The sequence below is a fragment of the Babylonia areolata genome, chromosome 19, assembly GCF_041734735.1.
Source record: "Babylonia areolata isolate BAREFJ2019XMU chromosome 19, ASM4173473v1, whole genome shotgun sequence".
Classification (NCBI taxonomy): Eukaryota; Metazoa; Mollusca; class Gastropoda; order Neogastropoda; family Buccinidae; genus Babylonia; species Babylonia areolata.
The window spans coordinates 60,409,342-60,431,841 of NC_134894.1; the positions used below are offsets into that span (position 1 = coordinate 60,409,342).

Genomic DNA, 22,500 nt, shown 5'->3' on the forward strand with positions numbered 1-22,500 from the left:
ATTCTGATTCTGATTCACTGAATTTTTTTTTTTTTTTTTTTTTTTTTTGCTGCCCCATTCATATGCACCGTTTCAGTGGCATTACTCCCATGCCGCTCATTTAGATTCCCCCATACACGGCCACACCCGGGTTCGTCCGTCGCAGTTCCAGCGTCGGCAGTCCACAGGGAACCATCGATGTTAGGTCACCAGTAGGCCCGCCACACACCAGAGGAGACCCTGCACTGCTGCTGAGTCACTTCGGTGGTGTTGAGTGGTGCCTGTTCTGTTTTAACGTACTTAGGACACCACCTACTAAGCCCCCCGACTAACGATCCACTGATTTCATTGGCTACGATCTCTCTCTCTCTCCGCAGGTCAGTTTCCGGGAGAGAAGGGGCTGGTGGCTCCAGGCATGAGCTGTCATTTCCCCATCCGCTTTGCCCCCGACTCGCTGAAGGACTACGAAGACGAGATTATAATCCACACGCAGTCGTCCAAACAGATGGTCATCAGCATCCAGGGGCGACGAGAACCTCCTTGTCTCACCAGTAAGTGATTGGTTTGATTGGGTGGCTTGAGGTGGACGTTCTGAGGACGAGACTCTATTTTTGAGGATGAAGTCGTTTTGGGGATTTTTGAAGAGAATTGTGTTTTGAGGTTTTTGTTTTGCTTCGGTGGTGGTGGTGAGGGTGGTGTGTGTGTGTGTGTGAAGAGAATAGAATAGAACAGAATAGATTTTATTGTCACGAAACCGTAAGGTTTATGAGACACAAGTGCAATGGTAAATGAATGAACGAATGAAAAACACACAATTAATCAATCAGTTAATGCAGTAAATTGCAGCAGCATTCATAAACAAATTTTCCCAATTTTGTTTGTATATATTCATCATCTGTTAGCATCACCTGACTGGGAATATGTCCTGTGTTATTCGAATTTTGAATATCCTTTAAAAATTGTTGCCTTAAGATTTTATATTTAATACAATGATCAAGAAGAAGGATTTCGTCTTCCAGGATGTTACACTTGTTGCACAATCTGTCTTCTTGTGGAATATTTAAATATCTACCTTTCTCAATCTTTAGGTCATGCGCGCTTATTCTGAGTTTCGTTAAAGCTTGTCTGTGTTTTGTATCTGATATATTTAAAACATAGGTTTCAGTTTTGTACTCTGCTACAATCGTATTGTAAAATTTTAGCTTTAATGTTTTTTCTCTTTTATCTTTCCAGTATTTGATATATTCATTTTCTAATTTTTTATATATGACGTATTTCAGTCTATGTACGATGAATGTGTGTGTGTGTGTGTGTGTGAGTGCTCTTTCCTTTCATGTTCTTTGATGGATGTGCAAGTGTGCGTGTCTTTGTTTAGATGTGTATTTGCACGTGTTTTGTAAATGTGTGTATACGTTTTCCTTTTCTCTCTCTGTTCTGTGTTTGTTGTTAACGACAGTGAGAAAATGCCAGGTCCACCAGCAAATGTGGTAATATTGATGATGATGATGATAACAATAAGAATAATAATCTATAGCACTGACATGGTACAAACTCTTGACATAGTTGGCTCTAAGCGCCTCGCATGAAACATACACAACAAAGTGTAATGGCATACAGTGACACACGAAGACATTCACGGAAAAAAAAATCTATCTAGCTATAAAATTATAATGATGATAATAATAATGATAATGATAATAATGATGATGGTGATGATGATGATATTGATAAGAACTCTATATGATGATGATGATGGTGATAATGATGATATTGATAAGAACTAGAAATGATTTTGCTATATAAACAGACTTATTATATACAACTACTATTACTATTACTACTACTACTCCTACTACTAACTTCAATTTTCTAGTGCCTGATCAAACGATTTTGCTCTAAATGCTTTACAATTACAATAGTTCCCATTCAGAATTTTTTTTTTTTTTTTTCTAACACAGTACTTCTTCTTGTTAGATGTTTCACACAATGCTACAGTTTGTAAATATGGAAGCATCACACCAAAGAAAAGCACTCAATATTCCTTGCATGCTACATTTACACTACACACTACACAGACACTACACACATTTTACACACACTACACACATGCTACACACACTACACACATGCTACACACACAACACTATACACTACATACACACTACACCCACTACACACACACTACACCCACTACACATACACTACACACACACTCTTCACACTCACTACACACACGCTGCACATGCACCACACCACACCACACACACACACACACACACACACACACACACACACACACACACACACTACAACACTACACCCACTACACACACACTACACACACACTCTTCACACTCACTACACACACGCTGCACATGCACCACACCACACCACACACACACACACACACACACACACACACACACACACACACATTACACACTACACACACACCACACACACACACACACACACACCACACACACATACACTACACACGTACACTACGCACACACATACACACACACACACACACACACACACACAGAGTTACACACTACACACACAAACACTGCACACACGCTACACACTCACTATACACACACACATGCACATGTTGGTGATATGCACGCTGTGTGTGTGTGTGTGTGACCAGTCCCTCCACAGTTGGACGTGGGGCGGTGCTTGGTGCGGGGGTACCAGGTGACGCAGTTTGCCATCCGTAACGAGGGTGGTCCCGGCCGCTTCTGTATCATGCCGCGCTCCGCCTGGCCCGCCACCAACTTCAAGGTCAGGGGTCAGGGTCGCGACCTTTAAAAAAAAATTTTTTCGTTGTTGTTGATCCTTTTTGTGAGCGTCTTCTTAAAAGTTAGATTTTTGCATCTTTAAAAAAAAAAAAATTTCTGTACAATATTTTTTTTTTGATTTTTAGAAAATTTTTAATGTAGAAATGAAAGAAAGAAATAAAGACACACACACACACACACACACACACACACACACACACAGACACACACACACACACATACACACACACACACACACACACACACACACACACACACAGAGTCTCTTTCTCTCTCTCTCTCTCTCTCTCTCTCACACACACACACACACACACACACACACACACACACACATGCACACAAACACATATACATACAACACACACACACGCACATACACACACACACACACACACTGTTCATTTTTTTTTTTTTTTAATTCTCACACTTCACACCTTTTTGTGTGCGTGCGGTGTGTTTTTTTTTTTCTTCTTGTTATCAGACCGTCATTCAGAACGGGTCAGTGATGTTGCCACCGTTTGAACTCCGACCCTCGACCCTGGAGCTGGATCGGGGTCAGGTGACGGTGATTGAGGTCATGTTCCGACCGACTGTGACCCGGGAGTACTTTCAGGAGTTCACCATCCTGTGTGACAACTGCCACGCCCAGCACTTCACGCTGAAAGGTAGGGGAAGGGACATCTGCTGGTTTTTTTTTGCTGCCCCATCATCTGCACCGTTTCAGTGGCATTACTCCCACGCCACTCATTTAGATTCCCCCATACACGGCCACTCCCGGGTTCATCCGTCGCAGTTCCAGCATTGGCAGTCCACCATTGATGTTAGGTCGCCAGGAGGCCACACACCAGATGAGACCCTGCACTGCTGCTGAGTCACTTCAGTGGTGTTGAGTGGTGCCTGTTCTGTTTTAACGTACTTAGGACACCACCTACTAAGCCCCCTACTAACGACAATAATGGCTTAGTCGCGGAGCCAGACTGAGTGAGCGTCCCTCCCAGAGTGGAGACTGCCACCACGTCCCTCAAACAAAAGCCCTCTATGAATCTGCCAACACTGACTACATTGACAGGACTCACCCCAAGCACGGAAGTGGAGGGGTATCGAAATTGAGGTTACCATGAGAGCAGGGCATGAAAGGCCACAGACTTTGAGACTGTTTTGTTTACATTGATGACGATGAAGGAGGAGGAGGATGACGATGATCATGACGATGTTGCTATGGAGGTCCATTTTTGGTTTGGGACTGTGAGAAGGCTGTACTCTACGCTTCCTGTCATAATGATATCCCGGCGTTAACCAGGCCCGAAAGATACAGACACTTGCAGTGTTGGTCAGGTAATTAGAGCAACACACCCAAAGACGCATCCTTGAAGTGGATGACACTCGACTGTGTGGTCCCAGTCTCCCCATTTAAGCCCACAGCACACTTAACTCTGGGTAGGAGCCGGCCACGGGCCAAAAAACCCACCTCCGCTGGGATTTGAACCCGCGTCCTCCCAGCCGTCAGTCCGCGACGCTAACCACTTCGCCACGGCAGAATTGTTAGGGTTAGTGGTTGCAGTCAGCGTGTGAAATGCCGAGGGGTGTGTCTGAAGTGCCTGGTTCCTGCAGCGTGGATCTTCCTTCGGAGCTCTGCAGTCCATGACTGATGGCTAACATGCATGACATGTTTGCCGATTTCGCCATATTTTGTTACGCTTGATCGCAGATTGTTCCAACAATCAAAATTGCTCTGACAAGTTCATTTTCGATTACGTAGCATGGTCACATGTTTTCCGGTCGTAACATAACCCAGATGTTCTAGACTTATCGATCGCAAGGCCAGGGCAGTCACTATCAACCTTGGTCTCACTTGATGCTTACTTAACTGAGTGAGTGTTTACATTGAAACAGCATTGAGTGGGCCAGTCAGTTACACCCTGTTGCAGGTAGACCCAAGTGTTTGTATGCCTTGTAGATGAAATATATGTTTGCTGATGATGCTCGGAGTCTGAGTGTTCCTACGAAATTCAAAATGTTCCTTCCAATCCTGATTGTTTTCTGGCAAAGATTAATGGAGTTGATTAACAAAAGATGCCCAAATGCTCAAAATTTTCAGTTAACTGAATCATCCTTGGACATGACAAAAATATAGTCACTGATCCCACCTTTTATTTCATTTTGTTGCTGGCTAAACAATACTTGCACCAACGCAAGATCAACAGCACTGTACCTGTTACGCAAGGTTTCATAAAAAAAATTGGAATATAGATATACAGTTGAAGAGTATATAGCTTGGAAAAACTTTCTTTATAATGACTTTATCAGCAAATGGTCTCCATATAAATCCTTGTTTTTGAATACAAATTGAAACAAGGAATATATATTATGTCTATACAGTTTTGATATTGATATTACTGTTTTGCTTCTTACTTTGCAGTTTAAAGTATGGCCATATATGCGTTAAATATTGTGAGGTTGACAGTCACATATTACTGTGTTTTGCATCTTACTTTGCAGTTTAAAGTATGACCATATATGTGTTAAATATTGTGAGGTTGACACCCTACAATTTATTGGATTCCTTAGACTGCATCTGGCGACCGTATATTTGATCTTGATTCATCGATCTTTGCCAGCATGTTCTTGTGGTGTGTTATTATTATTATTGTTATTATTACTTCTTTCTTTTTTTTTTATGTGTGTGTGTGTGTTTGTGTGTGTGTGTGTGTGTGTGTGTGTGTGTGTGTGTGTGTGTGTGGTTGGTTTTGTCCTCACCTTATTCTTTCTATCACAGTTTGTGAATTTTCTATAGTTACTAGTGTATGTTTTTGTGTGTTTAATAATGTAAAAATTGAATAAAAATGTTAGAAAAAAAAAGAAGAAGAAATTTCCCGATTGTTCCTACCAACACTTGACAGGGGTTTGGCATCTCTGATTGATAAACACCATATAGATAAAGTTATCGTAGTCTCAAAGTCTGTGGCCTTTCATGCCCTGCTCTCATGGTGACCTCAGTTTCAATACCCCTCCACTTCCGTGCTTGGGGTGAGTCCTGTCAATGTCGTCAGTGTCGGAAGATTCATAGAGGGCTGTTGTTTGAGGGACGTGGTGACGGTCTCCACTCTGGGAGGGACGCTCACTCAGTCTGGCTCCGCAACTAAGCCATTATTGTCGTTAGTAGGGGGCTTAGTAGGTGGTGTCCTAAGTATGTTAAAACAGAACAGGCCCCACTGAACACCACCGAAGTGACACAGCAGCAGTGCAGGGTCTCCTCTGGTGTGTGGCCTCCTTGCGACCTAACATCGATGGTTCCCTGTGGACTGCCGACGCTGGAACTACGACGGACGAACCCGGGTGTGGCCGTGTATGGGGGAATCTAAATGAGCGGCGTGGGAGTAAAAATGCCACTGAAACGGTACAGATGGTGGGGCAGCAAAAAAAAAAAAAAAGAAAAAAAAAGTTATCGTCATCGTTGGTTGCCACCAGGTGAAGGTGAGACGGTGAAGATCACGCTGGACAAGGTGGAGCGGGGAGAGTCAGCAGCGCTACCTGGCGAGCTGTGCGACCGCTCGGCCCAGCACCTCATCAAGTTTGACGACCTCAACCCCTTCACCTACACTGAGCGCACCATCAGCGTGCGCAACCACACGTGGGTCTCCCCTCTCCCCCTCCTCCTTTCTCTTTCTCGTTTCCTGCGTTCAGGGGCTGTTGATGATATGTTTGTGGGGTGGGGTGTCGGCCTGGAGGTAACGTGAAGTATTCTCAGTTTACTGACTTGAATTGAAAACTTTGTATCCACGAGAAAATACAGTCGCTATGAAATCAGTGCATGGAGAATTCGATAAGTATGTCACATGGGCATGTTGTTTCTTGTTGTCAGGAGTGTTGAGCTGCCTTTTTAGTTACATGTTGTATAAACAGATATTCTCAATTTGTTAGCTTAATAATGATGATAATGGATACTTATATAGCACACTATCCAGAAATGTGCTCTAGGTGCTTGACAAAAACGCTTTTGTTAACATAAAACTTTACATCAATGTTATATACACACACCAAAATGTGACTACACACACACACACACACACACACACACACACACACAATGCATAATGCATACATTTTAACATACATGTGTATCTAACAGCTACCCGGCCCTAACATATACGCACACATAGGCAGGCACAAACTTACATAAACGCACGCACACACTATACACATTCATATACATGCATGTAGTTATGTACACATACATATGTATACACACACAGTCAAGCACAGCTAACGCAAAGGAAGTGGAGACCTGCCACAATTGAACTCATTGCTGAGGGAAAAGGTGAGTTTTGAGACGAGATTTAAAAGATGCGAGGGAATCAGAATGATGCAGGTTATCAGGGAACTTGTTCCACGTCTTTGGCAGTTGAAAAGAAAATGATCTGTGTCCATAGGTCTTACTTCTGACGTGAGGTATCCTGAGAACTTAAATCAAAAACCTTGTGTCCACACATACACATGAAAACACAGTCTCTACGAAATCGTTCCACCAAGAATCAGTAAGTATGTTGAAGGGGCACGTCATTTCCTGTCGTCAGGAACATTGAGCTGCCGTTCCAGTGGATGGTCTACAAGCCTCAGATGCCCAAAGAGCCGGTCAAGGCCTTGACCGAGCTGGTGGGTGAAGCTCCCCCACCCCAGGGACCTACCCGAGATCCTGAAGACGACCGGGTGCCCGAGTTGGACTCGGTGTTCAGTGTGCATCCACCCAACGGCGTTCTGGAACTGTCCGCGACGACCGAGTTCAGAGTCACCTTCGCCCCACCTGTGGTGAGAGGGAGAGGGGGGGGCGGAGTGTTACCTGTGTGTCTGATGTTACATACTTCTCCTAACTACGAGTGTTACCTGTGTGTCCGATGTTACATACTTCTCCTAACTATGAGTGTTACCTGTGTGTCTGATGTTTTATACTTCTCCTAACTACGAGTGTTACCTGTGTTTCTGATGTTACATACTTCTCCTAACTATGAGTGTTACCTGTGCGTGGATGTTTCATACATAGTCTAACTATGAGTGTTACCTGTGTGTCCGATGTTTCATACTTCTCCTAACTACGAGTGTTACCTGTGTGTCTGATGTTACATACTTCTCCTAACTATGAGTGTTACCTGTGTGTCTGATGTTACATATTTCTCCTAACTATGAGTGTTACCTGTGTGTCTGATGTTTTATACTTCTCCTAACTATGAGTGTTACCTGTGTGTCTGATGTTACATACTTCTCCTAACTACGAGTGTGACCTGTGTGTCTGATGTTACATACTTCTCCTAACTACGAGTGTTACCTGTGTTTCTGATGTTACATACTTCTCCTAACTACGAGTGTTACCTGTGTGTCTGATGTTTTATACTTCTCCTGACTATGAGTGTTACCTGTGTGTCAGATGTTACATACTTCTCCTAACTATGAGTGTTACCTGTGTTTCTGATGTTACATACTTCTCCTAACTACGAGTGTTACCTGTGTGTCTGATGTTACATACTTCTCCTAACTATGAGTGTTACCTGTGTTTGTGATGTTTCATACTTCTCCTAACTATGAGTGTTACCTGTGTGTCTGATGTTACATACTTCTCCTCAGAACTACTGTAAACAATTTTGCATTCACCAGATGCAGGGTGTTTTACAAGGTAGTTTATGGTACGTCTGGGTCATTTCATTGCGTTGACCAACGCATTGACCAACTCTTTTTCAGACTTAGGTTCAGTTTCAGTAATAATAATAAGCGATTATGCTTTTTTATTCTCAACTGCAAATGTATTGGATTGTTGTAATGTATGTAGGTTATATCTATATGGATAATGTAAGGCGCTTTGAGCAGCGTTAGTACTGGATATCGCGCCATAGAAAAGTCATGAATTATTATCATTCGTCTTTTTCTCTGTGTGCAGATCAGTGACTTCCACAATGTCATTCACCTGCTGGTGCAGCAAGTGCCCCCCGCCACCCCTGCCACCCGTGCGACCATGAGCGACACGGGGGGCTCGTCCCCTGAGGAGACTGGAGACGAAATGACGGAGCTGGGACCCAGTGATGGGTCTGGCAGTAAGGAAACTGGTACCCCTCTTCTCTCCCCTTCCACTTTAAAGAAAAGGAAAAGGACAGAATATAAATATACATATACATATATATATATAAATAAATAAAGTGGAGTGATGGCTTAGAGGTAACACGTCCGCCCAGGAAGCAAGAAAATCTGAGCACGCTGGTTCAAATCACGGCTCAGCCGCTGATATTTTCTCCCTCTCCACTAGACCTTGAGTGGTGGTCTGGACGCTAGTCATTCGGATGAGACGATAAACCGAGGTCCCGTGTGCAGCATAAACTTAGCGCATGTAAAAGAACCCACGGCAACAAAAGGGTTGTTCCTGGCAAAATTCCAGTGTGTGTGTGTGTGTGTGTGTGTTGTGTGACAGTACTGACATTCCACGACATGGCATCAGTGTGTGTGTGTGTTGTGTGACAGTACCGACTTTCCACGACATGACAGCCCTGGAGGTGGAGCTGAAGGGCCGCAGCATTCCGCTGAACGTGGTGCTGCACCCCTACGCCATGTTCCTGCCGGGCAGCTACCTGGTGGGCAACACCACCAAGAGGCTCTTCACTGTGAGTTCTTCTTCTTCTCCGTCACCGTCTTCTTCGACTTCTTTTCCTCTTTTTCTTCTTCTTCTGCTTCTTGTTCTTCTTGTTCTTCTTCGTCTGCTTTTTTCTGCTTCTTCTTTCATCTTCTTTTTCTTCTTTCGTCTTCTTTTTCTTCTTCTTTTCCTTCTTCGTCTCCTCCTTCTTCTTCTTCTTCTTTCTTCTTCCTCTTCTTCTTCTTCATATCCTTCCCCTTCTCCTTCTCCTTTGTCTGCTTCTTCTTATCCTTCTCCTTCTTCTTCGTCTGCTTCTTCTTCTCCTTCTTCTTCATTCATGGGCTGTAACTCCCACATTCACTCGTATGTACATGAGCGGGCTTTTACGTTTACGACCGTTTTTACCCCACCATGAAGGTAGCCATTCTCCGCTCTCAGGGGTGTGCATGCTGGGTATGTTCTTGTATCTATAACCCACCGAACGCTGACATGGATTACAGGATCTTTAACGTGTGTATTTGAATCTTCTGCGTATGTATACACACACGAAGGGGGTTCAGGCACTAGCAGGTCTGCGCATATGTTGACCTGGGAGATTGGAAAAAATCTCCACCCTTTACCCGCCCCTATGTGCCGTTACCGAGATTCGAACCCGGGACCCTCAGATTGAAATTCCAACGTTTAACCATTGGCCTGTTGCGCCTGTCTGTGTGTGTTATGCAGCCTGTTTCCCCCAGGGTTCTGTTAACTAAGTTAACTCACTCAGTACGGCCAGTCCTCTCTTCTCCTCTACACAGACCCCTCGGATGTCCCAGTGGGTGTCTCAATGACCCAACCTTTAGCTTCCGTCGTCAGAATTGTGGTATTCTTTGTCAACATTCACCTCTTCAGTATAAGAGCCTTCCGCTTGCAATATTTTGATGGTGGTAATTGGGGTGAAACGCTGTTAACGTCGTCTCTTTCGCCGTTCGTATCGAAAGAGTTAAACCCTGTTGAGAGCATCCCAAGATTCTCTCACAGTGTTGAAAATCCTAGTATGTCTTCCCATTTCTTTCACACTGTTTTCTGCAGGTGTGTGCTGTGTGCCTGGTTCTGTGCCTGTGTATGTGAGGGGTGAATGTTGGTGCTGACACAGATGTGTTGTGTGCGTGGTGGATGGTGGATTGAATGTTTGTGCCAGCTGATGTGTATTGTGTGTGTGAGGGGTGAATATTCTTGCCAGCAGATGTGTGTGTGTGTGTGTGTGTGAGGGAGTGAATATCCGTGCCAACAGACGTGTGTTTTGTGTGTGTGTGTGTGTGTGAGGGGTGAATATTTGTGCCAACAGATGTGAGTTGTGTGTGTGTGTGTGAGGGGTGAATATCCGTGCCAACAGATGTGTGTTGTGTGTGTGTGTGTGTGTGTGTGAGGGGTGAATATCCATGCCAACAGATTGTGTGTGTGTGTGTGTGTGTGAGGGGTGAATATCTGTGCCAACAAACGTGTGTTGTGTGTATGTGTGTGTGTTGTGTGTGCGTGTGTATGTGTTAGGGGTGAATGTTGGCACGACCTGTGTGTGAGGGGTGAATGATGGCACGGCCTGTGTTGAATGTTGGCATGACCTGTGTTGAATGTTGGCATGACCTGTGTTTGAGGGGTGATTGTTGGCATGACCTGTGTGTGAGGGGTGAATGTTGGCATGACCTGTGTGTGAGGGGTGAATGTTGGCATGACCTGTGTGTGAGGGGTGAATGTTGGCACGACCTGTGTGTGAGGGGTGAATGTTGGCACGACCTGTGTGTGAGGGGTGAATGATGGCATGACCTGTGTGTGAGGGATGAAATGTCGGCACGACCTGTGTTTGAGGAGTGAAATGTTGGCCTGACCTGTGTGTGAGGGGTGAATGTTGGCCTGACCTGTGTGTGAGGGGTGAATGTTGGCATGACCTGTGTTTGAGGAGTGAATGTTGGCACGACCTGTGTTTGAGGAGTGGATGTTGGCATGACCTGTGTGTGAGGGGTGAATGTTGGCATGACCTGTGTTTGAGGAGTGAATGTTGGCACGACCTGTGTTTGAGGAGTGGATGTTGGCACGACCTGTGTTTGAGGGGTGAATGTTGGCACGACTTGTGTTTGAGGAGTGGATGTTGGCACGACCTGTGTGTGAGGGGTGAATGTTGGCACGACCTGTGTGTGAGGGGTGAATGTTGGCATGACCTGTGTGTGAGGAGTGGATGTTGGCACGACCTGTGTGTGAGGGGTGAATGTTGGCACGACCTGTGTGTGAGGGATGAAATGTCGGCACGACCTGTGTGTGAGGAGTGGATGTTGGCATGTCCTGTGTGTGAGGGATGAAATGTCAGCACGACCTGTGTTTGAGGAGTGAATGTTGGCACGACCTGTGTGTGAGGGATGAAATGTCGGCACGACCTGTGTGTGAGGGGTGAATGTTGGCATGACCTGTGTGTGAGGGGTGAAATGTCAGCACGACCTGTGTTTGAGGAGTGAATGTTGGCACGACCTGTGTGTGAGGGATGAAATGTCGGCACGACCTGTGTGTGAGGGGTGAATGTTGGCATGACCTGTGTGTGAGGGGTGAATGTTGGCACGACCTGTGTTGAATGTTGGCACGACCTGTGTTTGAGGGGTGAATGTTGGCACGACCTGTGTGAGAGGGGTGAATGTTGGCACGACCTGTGTGTGAGGGGTGAATGTTGGCATGACCTGTGTGTGAGAGGTGAATGTTGGCACGACCTGTGTGTGAGGGGTGAATGATGGCATGACCTGTGTGTGAGGGGTGAATGTTGGCACGACCTGTGTGTGAGGGGTGAATGTTGGCACGACCTGTGTTTGAGGGGTGAATGATGGCACGACCTGTGTTGAATGTTGGCACGACCTGTGTTTGAGGGGTGAATGTTGGCACGACCTGTGTGAGAGGGGTGAATGTTGGCACGACCTTTGTGTGAGAGGTGAATGTTGGCACGACCTGTGTTTGAGGGGTGAATGATGGCATGACCTGTGTGTGAGGGGTGAATGTTGGCACGACCTGTGTGTGAGGGGTGAATGTTGGCACGACCTGTGTGTGAGGGGTGAATGTTGGCATGACCTGTGTGTGAGGGGTGAATGATGGCACGGCCTGTGTGTGAGGGGTGAATATTCGAGCCAACAGCCATGTGCTGTGTGTGTGTGTCCAGATGGCCAACCACAGTTTCTCCACCATCACCTTCCAGTGGGAGCCGGTGCACAATGACAAGATGATCCTGGAGGTGGAGCCGCCCTTTGGGGAACTGGGTCAGCACCCCTCTCCCTCCTCCTCCTCCTTCCTCTTCTTCTTCTTCTTCTTCTTTGTTCGCGGGCTGCAACTCCCACGTTCACTCTTATGTACACGAGTGGGCTTTTATGTGTATGACCGTTTTTACCCCCACCATGTCGGCAGCCATACTCTGTTTCCGGGGATGTGCATGCTGGGTATGTTCTTGTTTCCATAACCCACCGAACGCTGACATGGATTACGCGATCTTTAACATACGTATTTGATCTTCTGCAAGGGGGGTGTTCAGGCACTAGCAGGTCTGCACATATGTTGACCTGGGAGATCAGAAAAATCTCCACCCTTTACCCACCAGGCGCCGTTGCCGAGATTTGAACCGGGGACCCACAGATTGAAAGGGTGTGTGTGTGCGTGCGTGTACGTACATACGTGTGTGTATTTTGTATGTACATGTGCGTGTATGTGTTTGTGTTTATGTGTTTTCATGTGTGTTTTCATGTGTGTGTGTGTGTGTGTGTATGTGTGTGTGTGTGCACGATGTCACCAACAGACCCAGGCATGGCTATGGACCTGGAGCTGAGCGTGACGGGGACGCAGCCCGGTCACATCAGCCACACTCTGTACTGCTTCGTCCTCAACATGGAGGAACCACTGCATCTCCATGTCGACACCACCATCAAGGTCTGTCTGTCTGTGTTTGTGGTGTGGGTTGTGGTGTGTGTGTGTGTGTGCGTGTCTGTGTGTGTGTGTGTATGTGTGTGTGTGTGTGTGTGTGTGTTGGGGGGCGGGGAGGTGGGAATGTTGTGTCTAGGTGGGTGGGTGGGTTGTGGTGTGGGATGTGTGTGTGTGTGTGTGCGTGTGTGTGTGTGTGTGTGTTGGGGGGGTGGAGAGGCGGGAATGTTGTGTCTAGGTGGGTGGGTGGGTTGTGGTGTGGGATGTGTGTGTGTGTGTGTGTGTCTGTGTCTGTATGTGTGTGTGTGCGTGTGTGTGTGTGTGTGTGTGTGTGTTGGGGCGGGGGGGGCAGAGAGGTGGGAATGTTGTGTCTAGGTGGGTGGGTGGGTTGTGGTGTGGGATGTGTGTGTGTGTGTGTGTGTTGGGGGGGCGGAGAGGCGGGAATGTTGTGTCTAGGTGGGTGGGTGGGTTGTGGTGTGGGATGTGTGTGTGTGTGTGTGTTGGGGGTGGTGGTGGAAGAGGCGGATGTGTCGTGTCTAGGTGGGTTGTGGTGTGGGATGTGTGTGTGTGTGTGTGTCTGTGTGTGTGTGTGTGTGTGTGGACGGGGATGGAGCCAGGTCACATCAGTCACACTTTATACTACTTCGTCCTCAGCATGGAAGAGCCACTGTCGTTGCATGTCGATGTGGGTGTGGCTGTGGAATTATTGTGTGTGTGTGTGTGTGTGTGTGTGTGGATGTGGGGGAGGTGTTTGTGGGTCTGTTGGTGGCTGTGGTATGTGGGTGTCTTTGTGTGGGGGTGTGGACATTGCCATCAAGGTTGACTTGCTGTGCTGTGTGTGCAGGGGCGGAGGGGAGGGGTGGGGGGTGGGGTGGAAGTGGGGTGATGTACGAGGGTGTGTGTGTTGTTGGTGTGTGTGTGTGTAGGGGGGGGGATATGTGTGTGGGGTTGGGTGTGTGTGCGGATGAATGTGTGTTAACGTGTATAGGGGGGGTATGCATTTGTGTGTGAGGTTGTTGGAGTATGTGTGTCTGTGTGGGGAGGGGGGGGGGGTTGTGTAAGGGATGTGGGTGTGTGTTTGAGTTTGGGGGAGTATGTGTGCATGTGTTTGTTGAGGGGGTGTGGACGTGTGTGTGTGTGGTAGGTGTGTTTCCTGTGTGTGTGTAGGTGTAAGTGTTTATGTGTGTTTATATATATATGTATGTGTGTATGTGTGTGTGTGTTAGTCTAATACACCCCTGCACAACCCCCCCACCCCCCACACCCCCTCACCCCTCCACCCCCACCCCTCACTGACCATTGCATTGTGGGCAGGGCCCCGAGGTGACCGTGGACGAGCCGTCGCTGAACTTTGGCCTGGTGCGGATGGGCGACTGCGTGGAGAAGGAGCTGACACTGACCAGCATGGCTCAGATCATCACCAAGTGGAGCCTGCAGGACAAACCCCTCGCCCTGGACGCCGAGTCCTCTGATGCCATGGTATGGGAGTGGGGTTAGGGGGTGGGGGGGGGAACTTAATTGTAGCACTTTAACTCATTCTGTTCCAGGTAGGAGTCAGCTCGTATCATCATGATTACTAGCCCGAAAGAGACCATGTTAACAGCGTTTCATCCCAATTACCATCATCAAAATATTGCTAGCGGAACGCTCTTATACTGAAGAGGTGAATGTTGACAAAGTATACCACAGTTCTGACGACAGAAGCTATAGGTTGGGTCATTCAGACATCCACTGGACATCCGAGGGGTCTGTATAGAGGAGAAGAGAGGACTGGCCGTACTGAGTGAGTTAAAGTTAAAAAAAAGAAAAAAAGAAAAATGATATTGACACTTCTATCTCTCTCTCTCTCTCTCTCACTGTATATATGTGTAGCCGTGGTACTGAACCCTGAGTGGTATATAAGGGTACGGACAGTACAAAAGAACTAACTAAATGATGATTTACTGAATTAGAAGATAGACAAGAATTCCCACGCACAGGCCAGGAACATACAGAGGCCAGTCACAGATGGGTTTTTCTGTTGTTTTATTTAACAATAGTTATGAGAGAAAAACTAAGAAGAAGACATAAAGGAGAAGAGAATAGAAGAAGACATAAGAAGACAGTGCCTGGAATGACACAAACAGATGTCATTAGCACAACATGTCGGCACAAGTGAATAATAAAACACATGTATACATATTACATGGAAAGGCAACCACTTGGTAATGCACATTTGTGAAGACCAAACACTGACATCAAATGACATTCCTAATACATTTAAATAGTGCAGTTAAAGTGACTGAAGCTATGCTGATTTAGTGAAAGTACACTGACAGTATAGATTAGGTAAAGCTTATACTGTGTCAAAGTGACTCAAATGAATCAGTTTATCATGTAGCACTATACTGGAGTAAGCCGTATAGGAGAGGGCATGATAACTAAATTACAATTAACAGACTGATACATATCAGGTGGTTTTAACCAATAACTGATATTAATCCAACACCATCTTGTAATCATGACAGAATACCGCACACATTTTAGAGTACTGAGAATCAGTGAAAGACCGTCACCTTCATCAGTGACAGCAAATGAGAAAGAACGCGTCATATGCACTCACTAGAATATTCTCGAACAAACTGTTAGTGTCCAGAGACGTCACTGACTGTGACGTTAAGAAGAATCAAATAGAACACTGCTCCAAGCATATGACGACATGACAGTTATCTAGGTCAATCATAGCGGAGTTATGACTAACATGTCAAAGCAATAACTGAACAAAGAATTAACTGAACAAAGCAATAACTGAACATTTCATATGAACACAAGTACTGTGTCAAAGAATACAATTTACAAATTATCAGCACATTCTACACACTAGTACTTACAGCGATACGTAGCGAGATGTCAGCCATTGTGGGAACACACACGACACACACATCACACACTGCTTGCGACGCAGCAAGAGAGAGAGCGCGGCTCTGGTCAGATGACTGACCAGGTATGAAGTGACCACTCATCACTCGCTGTGCCAATTTATGCAAGTTAAGCGGACTGCAAAGACAATCACGTGTGCTGCAAAGCAGATCGGCTCAAATCAGGCCAAATCCGAGGACAACTGTGTTTCTGACAAGGTGTTCAGTGATAGATTTCTAAATGATTCCTGAACCGATTTATGTTGGATAAGTTGCAAAAGAAAGAGCTCAACACCTACTTTATGACAAGTATAAAATGAAGTGTTGATTATTTAAGATGAATTTATAATCTTAATTTAAGTCACCTGAACAGGGTCAGTTTTAACGAGCTCATCGCTGAAAATTACAAATTGCATTAAATCATTTTAACGTAGGCAAACATAAATGGAATAGATTTAAAGAAGGAATTGCGACGATTCTGCCAGTATATTATACTTGTAGTTTACTGATCCGACAAAAGAGATGTTAATTAAATACGGTGGAGCAGAAACACAGATTCCAGCTCAGCCAATAGTGTACCATGACACTGGTTGAGCAGTGAGGAGGCTGTCTGGCGAGGACAAAATGACGTAAGCGGCATTGCGTTCAAACTGGGAGTGGCGTCACACATTCTGCGCGTGGGTTAGTTGCGAAAACTGTCTTCTGCTAATACAGCTTGTGCGTGAGGCAAGTTTTGAAGCAAGCATAGCGCTTGGTCACATATGTATATAGATAGATAGATAGAGATTCATACAGATGCACACATGATTTAATTAAACAATGCACATACAATGTGATATATATGTATATAGATAGATAGATAGAGATTCATACAGATGCACACATGATTTAAACAATGCACATACAATGTGCGCGTGCGCACACACACTCACACACAGAGAAACACACATACATACACACTCTCTCTCTTGCTCTCTCTCTCTCTCTCTCTCTCTCTCTCTCTCTCTCTCACACACACACACACACACACAACACACACACACTCATGCTCGCTTTACACAACGCACAGTGCACAACCTTGTCCAGTGACCCCAAACCTAAACAGAACCCCACTCCCACCCCCACCCCCACCCCCAACCCAAACCCCACGCCCCCCCCCCCCCCCACACCCCCACACCCCTCCCACCCCCTGTGTAGCAGCATCATCAATCATTGCCACCGTCAACTTTATCGCCATCATCGAAACAGACAAAAGCCAACATCATTTTCAAAGTCTCGAGCACCCCAAAACGAAACAAAAAAGCCCCCCCCTGCCGCCCCCCCCCCCCAAAACAAACTACCAGCAACCCACTGTCACCGTGTCTGGCGTTCCACAGGCGTGCAGCGAGTTCAAGTTCCTGCCCGACTGTGGGGAGCTGAGACCGCTGGAGAAGAAGACGGTGACGGTGCAGTTCACGCCCACAGGGGTCAAGACGGTGCAGCGCACCTTTGTTCTGGAGGTGGAGGATGGCAACACGGTGTAAGCTTTCCTCTTTGTCGTGCTTTGTTATGGTTTCTGTCTTTTCGTTCTTGCTTTCTTTTCTTGCTCTCTCTCTCTGTTTTCTTTCTTTTCTTGCTCTCTCTCTCTGTTTTCTTTCTTTTCTTGCTCTTGTTTTCTTTCTTTCTTGATTCTTTTTTTTTTTTTTTTTGGCCTGCTTGCTTTCTTGTTTTTTTGTTTTTTTGTTTTTGTTTTTGGTTTTTGCTTTCTTTCTTTTTTTTCTTGCTTTCTTTCTTTCATATTTCCGTTCATTCTTGCTTTCTTGGGTTGTTTTCTTTTCTTTTTTCCTTCCTTTCTTTCTTTCTTGCTCTCTTTCTTGTTTGCTTTCTTTCTTTCTTTCTTGCTTTCATATTTTCATTCATTCTTTCTTGCTTTCTTTCATATTTTCATTCATTCTTTCTTGCTTGCTTTCTTTCATAGTTTCATTCTTTCTTTCTTTCATATTTTCATTCATTCTTTCTTTCTTTCTTGCTTTCTTTCATATTTTCATTCATTCTTTCTTTCTTTCTTGCTTGCTTTTCTTCTCTGTTTTTTTTGTTTCTTTCTTTCTTATTCTGTTTCTTTCTTTCTTGCTCTCTTTCTTTCTTTCTCTCCTTCTTTCTTTCTTTTCTTCCTGCTTTTCTTCCCCCCTCTCTCTTTTTCCCCTCTTTCTTTCTTGCTTTCTTGCACGCGTTCTTTCTTTCTTTCTTTGATTGCTTGCTTTCTTTCTTTCTTCCTTGCTTTTCTGCTTTCATTTTTTCTCTTGCTTTCTTTCTTATGTCCTTTCTTACTTTCTTTCTTTGTGTATTTATTAATTTCTTTCTTTCTTTCTCTCTTGCTTTCTTTCTTTCCTTCTTTCTTGCTGTAGTTCTTTCTTGCTTTCTTTCTTGCATGCTTTCTTTCTTTCTGTCTTATTCTGTTTCTTTTTTTTTCTTTCTTTCTTGCTTTCTTTCATTCTTGCTTTCTTTCTTGCTTGCTTTTATCCATTCTTTCTTTTCTGTCCTGCATTGTTGTGACCACAAAAAAAAAAGGAAAAAAAAAGATACAATACAATAACAGCAATAATACAATACAAATAAAATACGATATTAACTCTCTCCATACGAACAGCGAAAGAGACGACGTTAACAGCGTTTCACGCCAATTACCATCATCAAAATATTGCAGGCGGAAGGCTCTTATACTGAAGAGGTGAATGTTGACAAAGAATACCACAATTCTGACGACGGAAGCTAAAGGTTGGGTCATTCAGACACCCACTGGACATCCGAGGGGTCTGTGTAGAGGAGAAGAGAGGACTGGCCGTACTGAGTGAGTTAACACTGCGGCTTTTTGCAGGTCTGTGGGCGCGTTTGCCGAGGTCCAGCAGCCCATGGTGTGTTTGCTGGAGTGCGACGTCAAGCTGCCGGAGGTCTACGTGGGCGTGCCGGTGGTCTTCAACGCGGTCATCTTCAACCAGACCCTGCTGCCCACCATCTTTGAGTGGGGAAAGGTGACCGGCTGTGTGTGTGTGTGTGTGGAGCAGGGAAAGGCTCTTGGTTACTAGCAATGATAATAATGATAATGATAATAATAATGATGGATACTTCTACAGCACGCTATTCAGAAATCTGCTCTAGGTGATTTACAAAAATGCTTTTGTTAACATAAAACATCATATCTATGTTACATACACACACCAAAATGTGACTACACACACACACGCACGCACACGCACACACACACACACACACACACACACACGCTGCATACATACATTTTAACATACATGTGTATCTAACAGTTACCCTAACACATACGCACACATAGGCAGGCACAAACTTACACATAAACACATGCACACGCACACACAGTACACATTCATATACATGCATGTAGTTATGTACACATACATATGTATACACACATAGTCAAGCACAGCTAACGCAAAGGAAGTGGACCTGCCACAATTGAACTTACTGCTGAGGGAAAAGGTGAGTTTTGAGACGAGATTTAAAAGATGCGAGGGAATCAGAATGACGGAGGTTATCAGGGAGCTTGTTACACGTCTTTGGCGATTGAAAAGAAAACGATCTGTGTCCATAGGTCTTACTTCTGACGTGAGGTATCCTGAGAAGTCGAGTCCAGCAGCCCATCATAGTGATGATGATAATGATGGCAATAATGATAATGATGATTATGATAATGATAATGATGATGATGACAATAATGACAGTGGTAACAGTTATTCAGAAGAAAATAATGGTACTGCTATTACTCTACTACTACTACTACCACTTCTACTTCTACTACAACTACTACTACTGCTGCTACTACTGCTACTGCCACTACCACTACTACAGCTAAAGTACGTGCATTTGTATTGTCACCCTTTCTCTCTGACAGGTCAGAGTGCGCTTTACACGAATGAAGAAGTTACTGATCACCACTCTGCCTTTCTCTCTCTGTCTCTCCTCATCTCACCCCCCACCCCCACGCTCTCCCCCACACCCTCCTCCTTTCTCTCACTCCTCATTCATGCAAAGAGAGTTGGCAGACATGGGGGGTGGTGGTGGTGTTGTAGATGTAGGAAACTGAGAGAGTGCTTACATGTAGGTTCTGAAAAAAAGAGGAGTTTTTCATGAAGAGCAAAAGGTAGAGATGGAGTCTCTGTTTAATTTGGGGATTTGAGTTTGTATGACGGGTGCAGTAGCGGAGTGGTTAAAGCAAAGTTCAGTCTGAGGGTCCTGGGTTTGAATCTCAGTAACAGCTCCTAGTGGGTAAGGGGTGGAGATTTTTTCCAATCTCCCAAGTAAAACATGTGCAGACCTGCTCGTGCCTGAAACCCTGAACCCCATTCGTGTTTATACGCAAGCAGAAGATCAAATACGCATGTTAAAGATACTGTAATCCATGTCAGCGTTCGGTGGGTTATAGAAACAAGAACATACCCAGCATGCACGCCCCCGAAAGTGGAGTATGGATGCCTACATGGCGGGGTAAAAACGGTCATGCACGTAAAAGCCCACTCGTGTACATACGAGTGAACATGGGAGTTGCAGCCCACGAACGAAGAAGAAGAAGAAGAAGAATCTGTATGTGGCGTAGTTGTCCGAAGAACCAAAAGTGTTCTTGCTGTGTTTCTCTCCGGAGAATTTGGAAAATGTGAATTGTGTGTGGTTGTGTTGCTCAAAGAGATAAATGCTGTCCATCCATGTTTCTCTGCGTTGAGTTTGGGGATTTGAATTTGTGTGATGGCGGTGTTGGAAGAATGAAAACTCTGCTTCTTTGTTTTTCTCCATGAAATCTAGGGCTTGGAGTTTGTGTTTGGTGTTCTTGTTTGAAGAAATAAAAATCTCCTTGCCATGTTTCTCTCTGTCGCATTTGGGAAATTTGTATTGGTGTGTTGTGTTGTTGTTTGAAGAAATAAAAGCTCTCGATCACGCCATGGTTCTCTCTGTTGAATTTGGGACTTTGTATTATTAGTGTGTGATGTTGTTTGAAAAACTAAAAGCTCTCCCACTGTGTTTCTTTGAGTTTGGGAATTTGAATTTTTGTGGTGGTGGTGAATTTAAAGCAGTCCTTCTGTGTTTCTCTCCGTTAAATTTAAAACTTTGAGTTTGTGTCTAGTGTTCTCGTTTGAAGAAATAAAAGCTCTGGCGCCATGTTTCTCTCTCTCATGAGTTTGGGCATTTGGATTTGCTTGTGGTGGGTTGTTTGAAAAACTGTGTTGTATTTGGGAAGTTTGAATTTGTGCTTCTTGTTGTTGTTGTTGTTGTTGTTCAAAGAACTAAAAGCTCATCCACCGTGTTTCTGCGTGTTGAATTTGGGAATTTGAAGAAATGAAATCTCTCTTGCTGTATTTCACTCTGTTGAACTTGGGAATCTAAATTTGTGTGTGGCGTCGTTGTCTGTAGGACTAAACTGCCATGTTTCTCCCTGTTTATTTTGGGAATGTGAATTTGTGTGTGGTGTTGTTGTTCAAATAACTAAGCGTTCTCCCGACATGTTTCTGTGCGTGTTGAATTAGGGGGTGTGAATTTGTATCGTGTGGTGTTGGTGATGAATTTGAGCGGAGAGAGGGATGGAGGTGGGGAGTGTGAATTTATGTGCAGTGTTGGTGTTCAGGTTTATGGAGTGTGAATTTATGTGCAGTGTGGATGATCAGGTTTAAGGGAGTGTGAATTTATGTGCTGTGTTGGTGTTCAGGTTTAAGGGGGTGTGAATTTATGTGCGGTGTTGATGTTCAGGTTCAGGAGGGCGTGAATTTATGTGTGGTGTTGGTGTTCACGTTTAGGGGGTGTGAAATTGTGTGTGGTGTTGGTGTTCACGTTTAGGGGGTGTGAAATTGTGTGCGGTGTTGATGTTCAGGTTTAGACAGTGTCAATTTATGTGCGGTGCTGGTGTTCAGGTTTAGACAGTGTCAATTTATGTGCGGTGTTGGTGTTCAGGTTTAGGGGCGTGTGAATTTATGTGCGGTGTTGATGTTCAGGTTTAGACAGTGTCAATTTATGTGCGGTGTTGGTGTTCAGGTTTAAAGGGTGTGAATTTATGTGCGGTGTTGATGTTCAGGTTTAGGGAGTATGAATTTATGTGCGGTGTTGGTGTTCAGGTTTAGGGGGTGTGAATTTATGTGCGGTGTTGGTGTTCAGGTTTAGGGGGTGTGAATGTATGTGCGGTGTTGGTGTTCAGGTTTAGGGGGTGTGAATTTATGTGCGGTGTTGATGTTCAGGTTTAGACAGTGTCAATTTATGTGCGGTGTTGGTGTTCAGGTTTAAGGGGGTGTGGATT

General features: G+C 44.9%; 1 protein-coding gene across 4 annotated transcripts in view; it reads left to right on the forward strand.

The window, feature by feature from the left end:
* The window catches only part of LOC143293899 (deleted in lung and esophageal cancer protein 1-like), an 85,830-nt gene that overhangs the window by 15,760 nt on the left and 47,570 nt on the right, over nt 1-22,500 (forward strand). For 3 of the 4 annotated variants that reach the window (XM_076605249.1, XM_076605251.1, XM_076605250.1), the window contains exons 9-20: nt 357-530; nt 2,636-2,769; nt 3,268-3,451; nt 6,255-6,417; nt 7,361-7,592; nt 8,713-8,878; nt 9,288-9,427; nt 12,569-12,665; nt 13,196-13,326; nt 14,632-14,796; nt 17,591-17,733; nt 19,069-19,222. In XM_076605249.1, coding sequence (XP_076461364.1) covers nt 357-530; nt 2,636-2,769; nt 3,268-3,451; nt 6,255-6,417; nt 7,361-7,592; nt 8,713-8,878; nt 9,288-9,427; nt 12,569-12,665; nt 13,196-13,326; nt 14,632-14,796; nt 17,591-17,733; nt 19,069-19,222 — 1,883 coding nt within the window. The remainder of the gene's footprint in view (nt 1-356; nt 531-2,635; nt 2,770-3,267; nt 3,452-6,254; nt 6,418-7,360; nt 7,593-8,712; nt 8,879-9,287; nt 9,428-12,568; nt 12,666-13,195; nt 13,327-14,631; nt 14,797-17,590; nt 17,734-19,068; nt 19,223-22,500) is intronic. The other variant, XM_076605252.1, reaches the window with a different exon arrangement.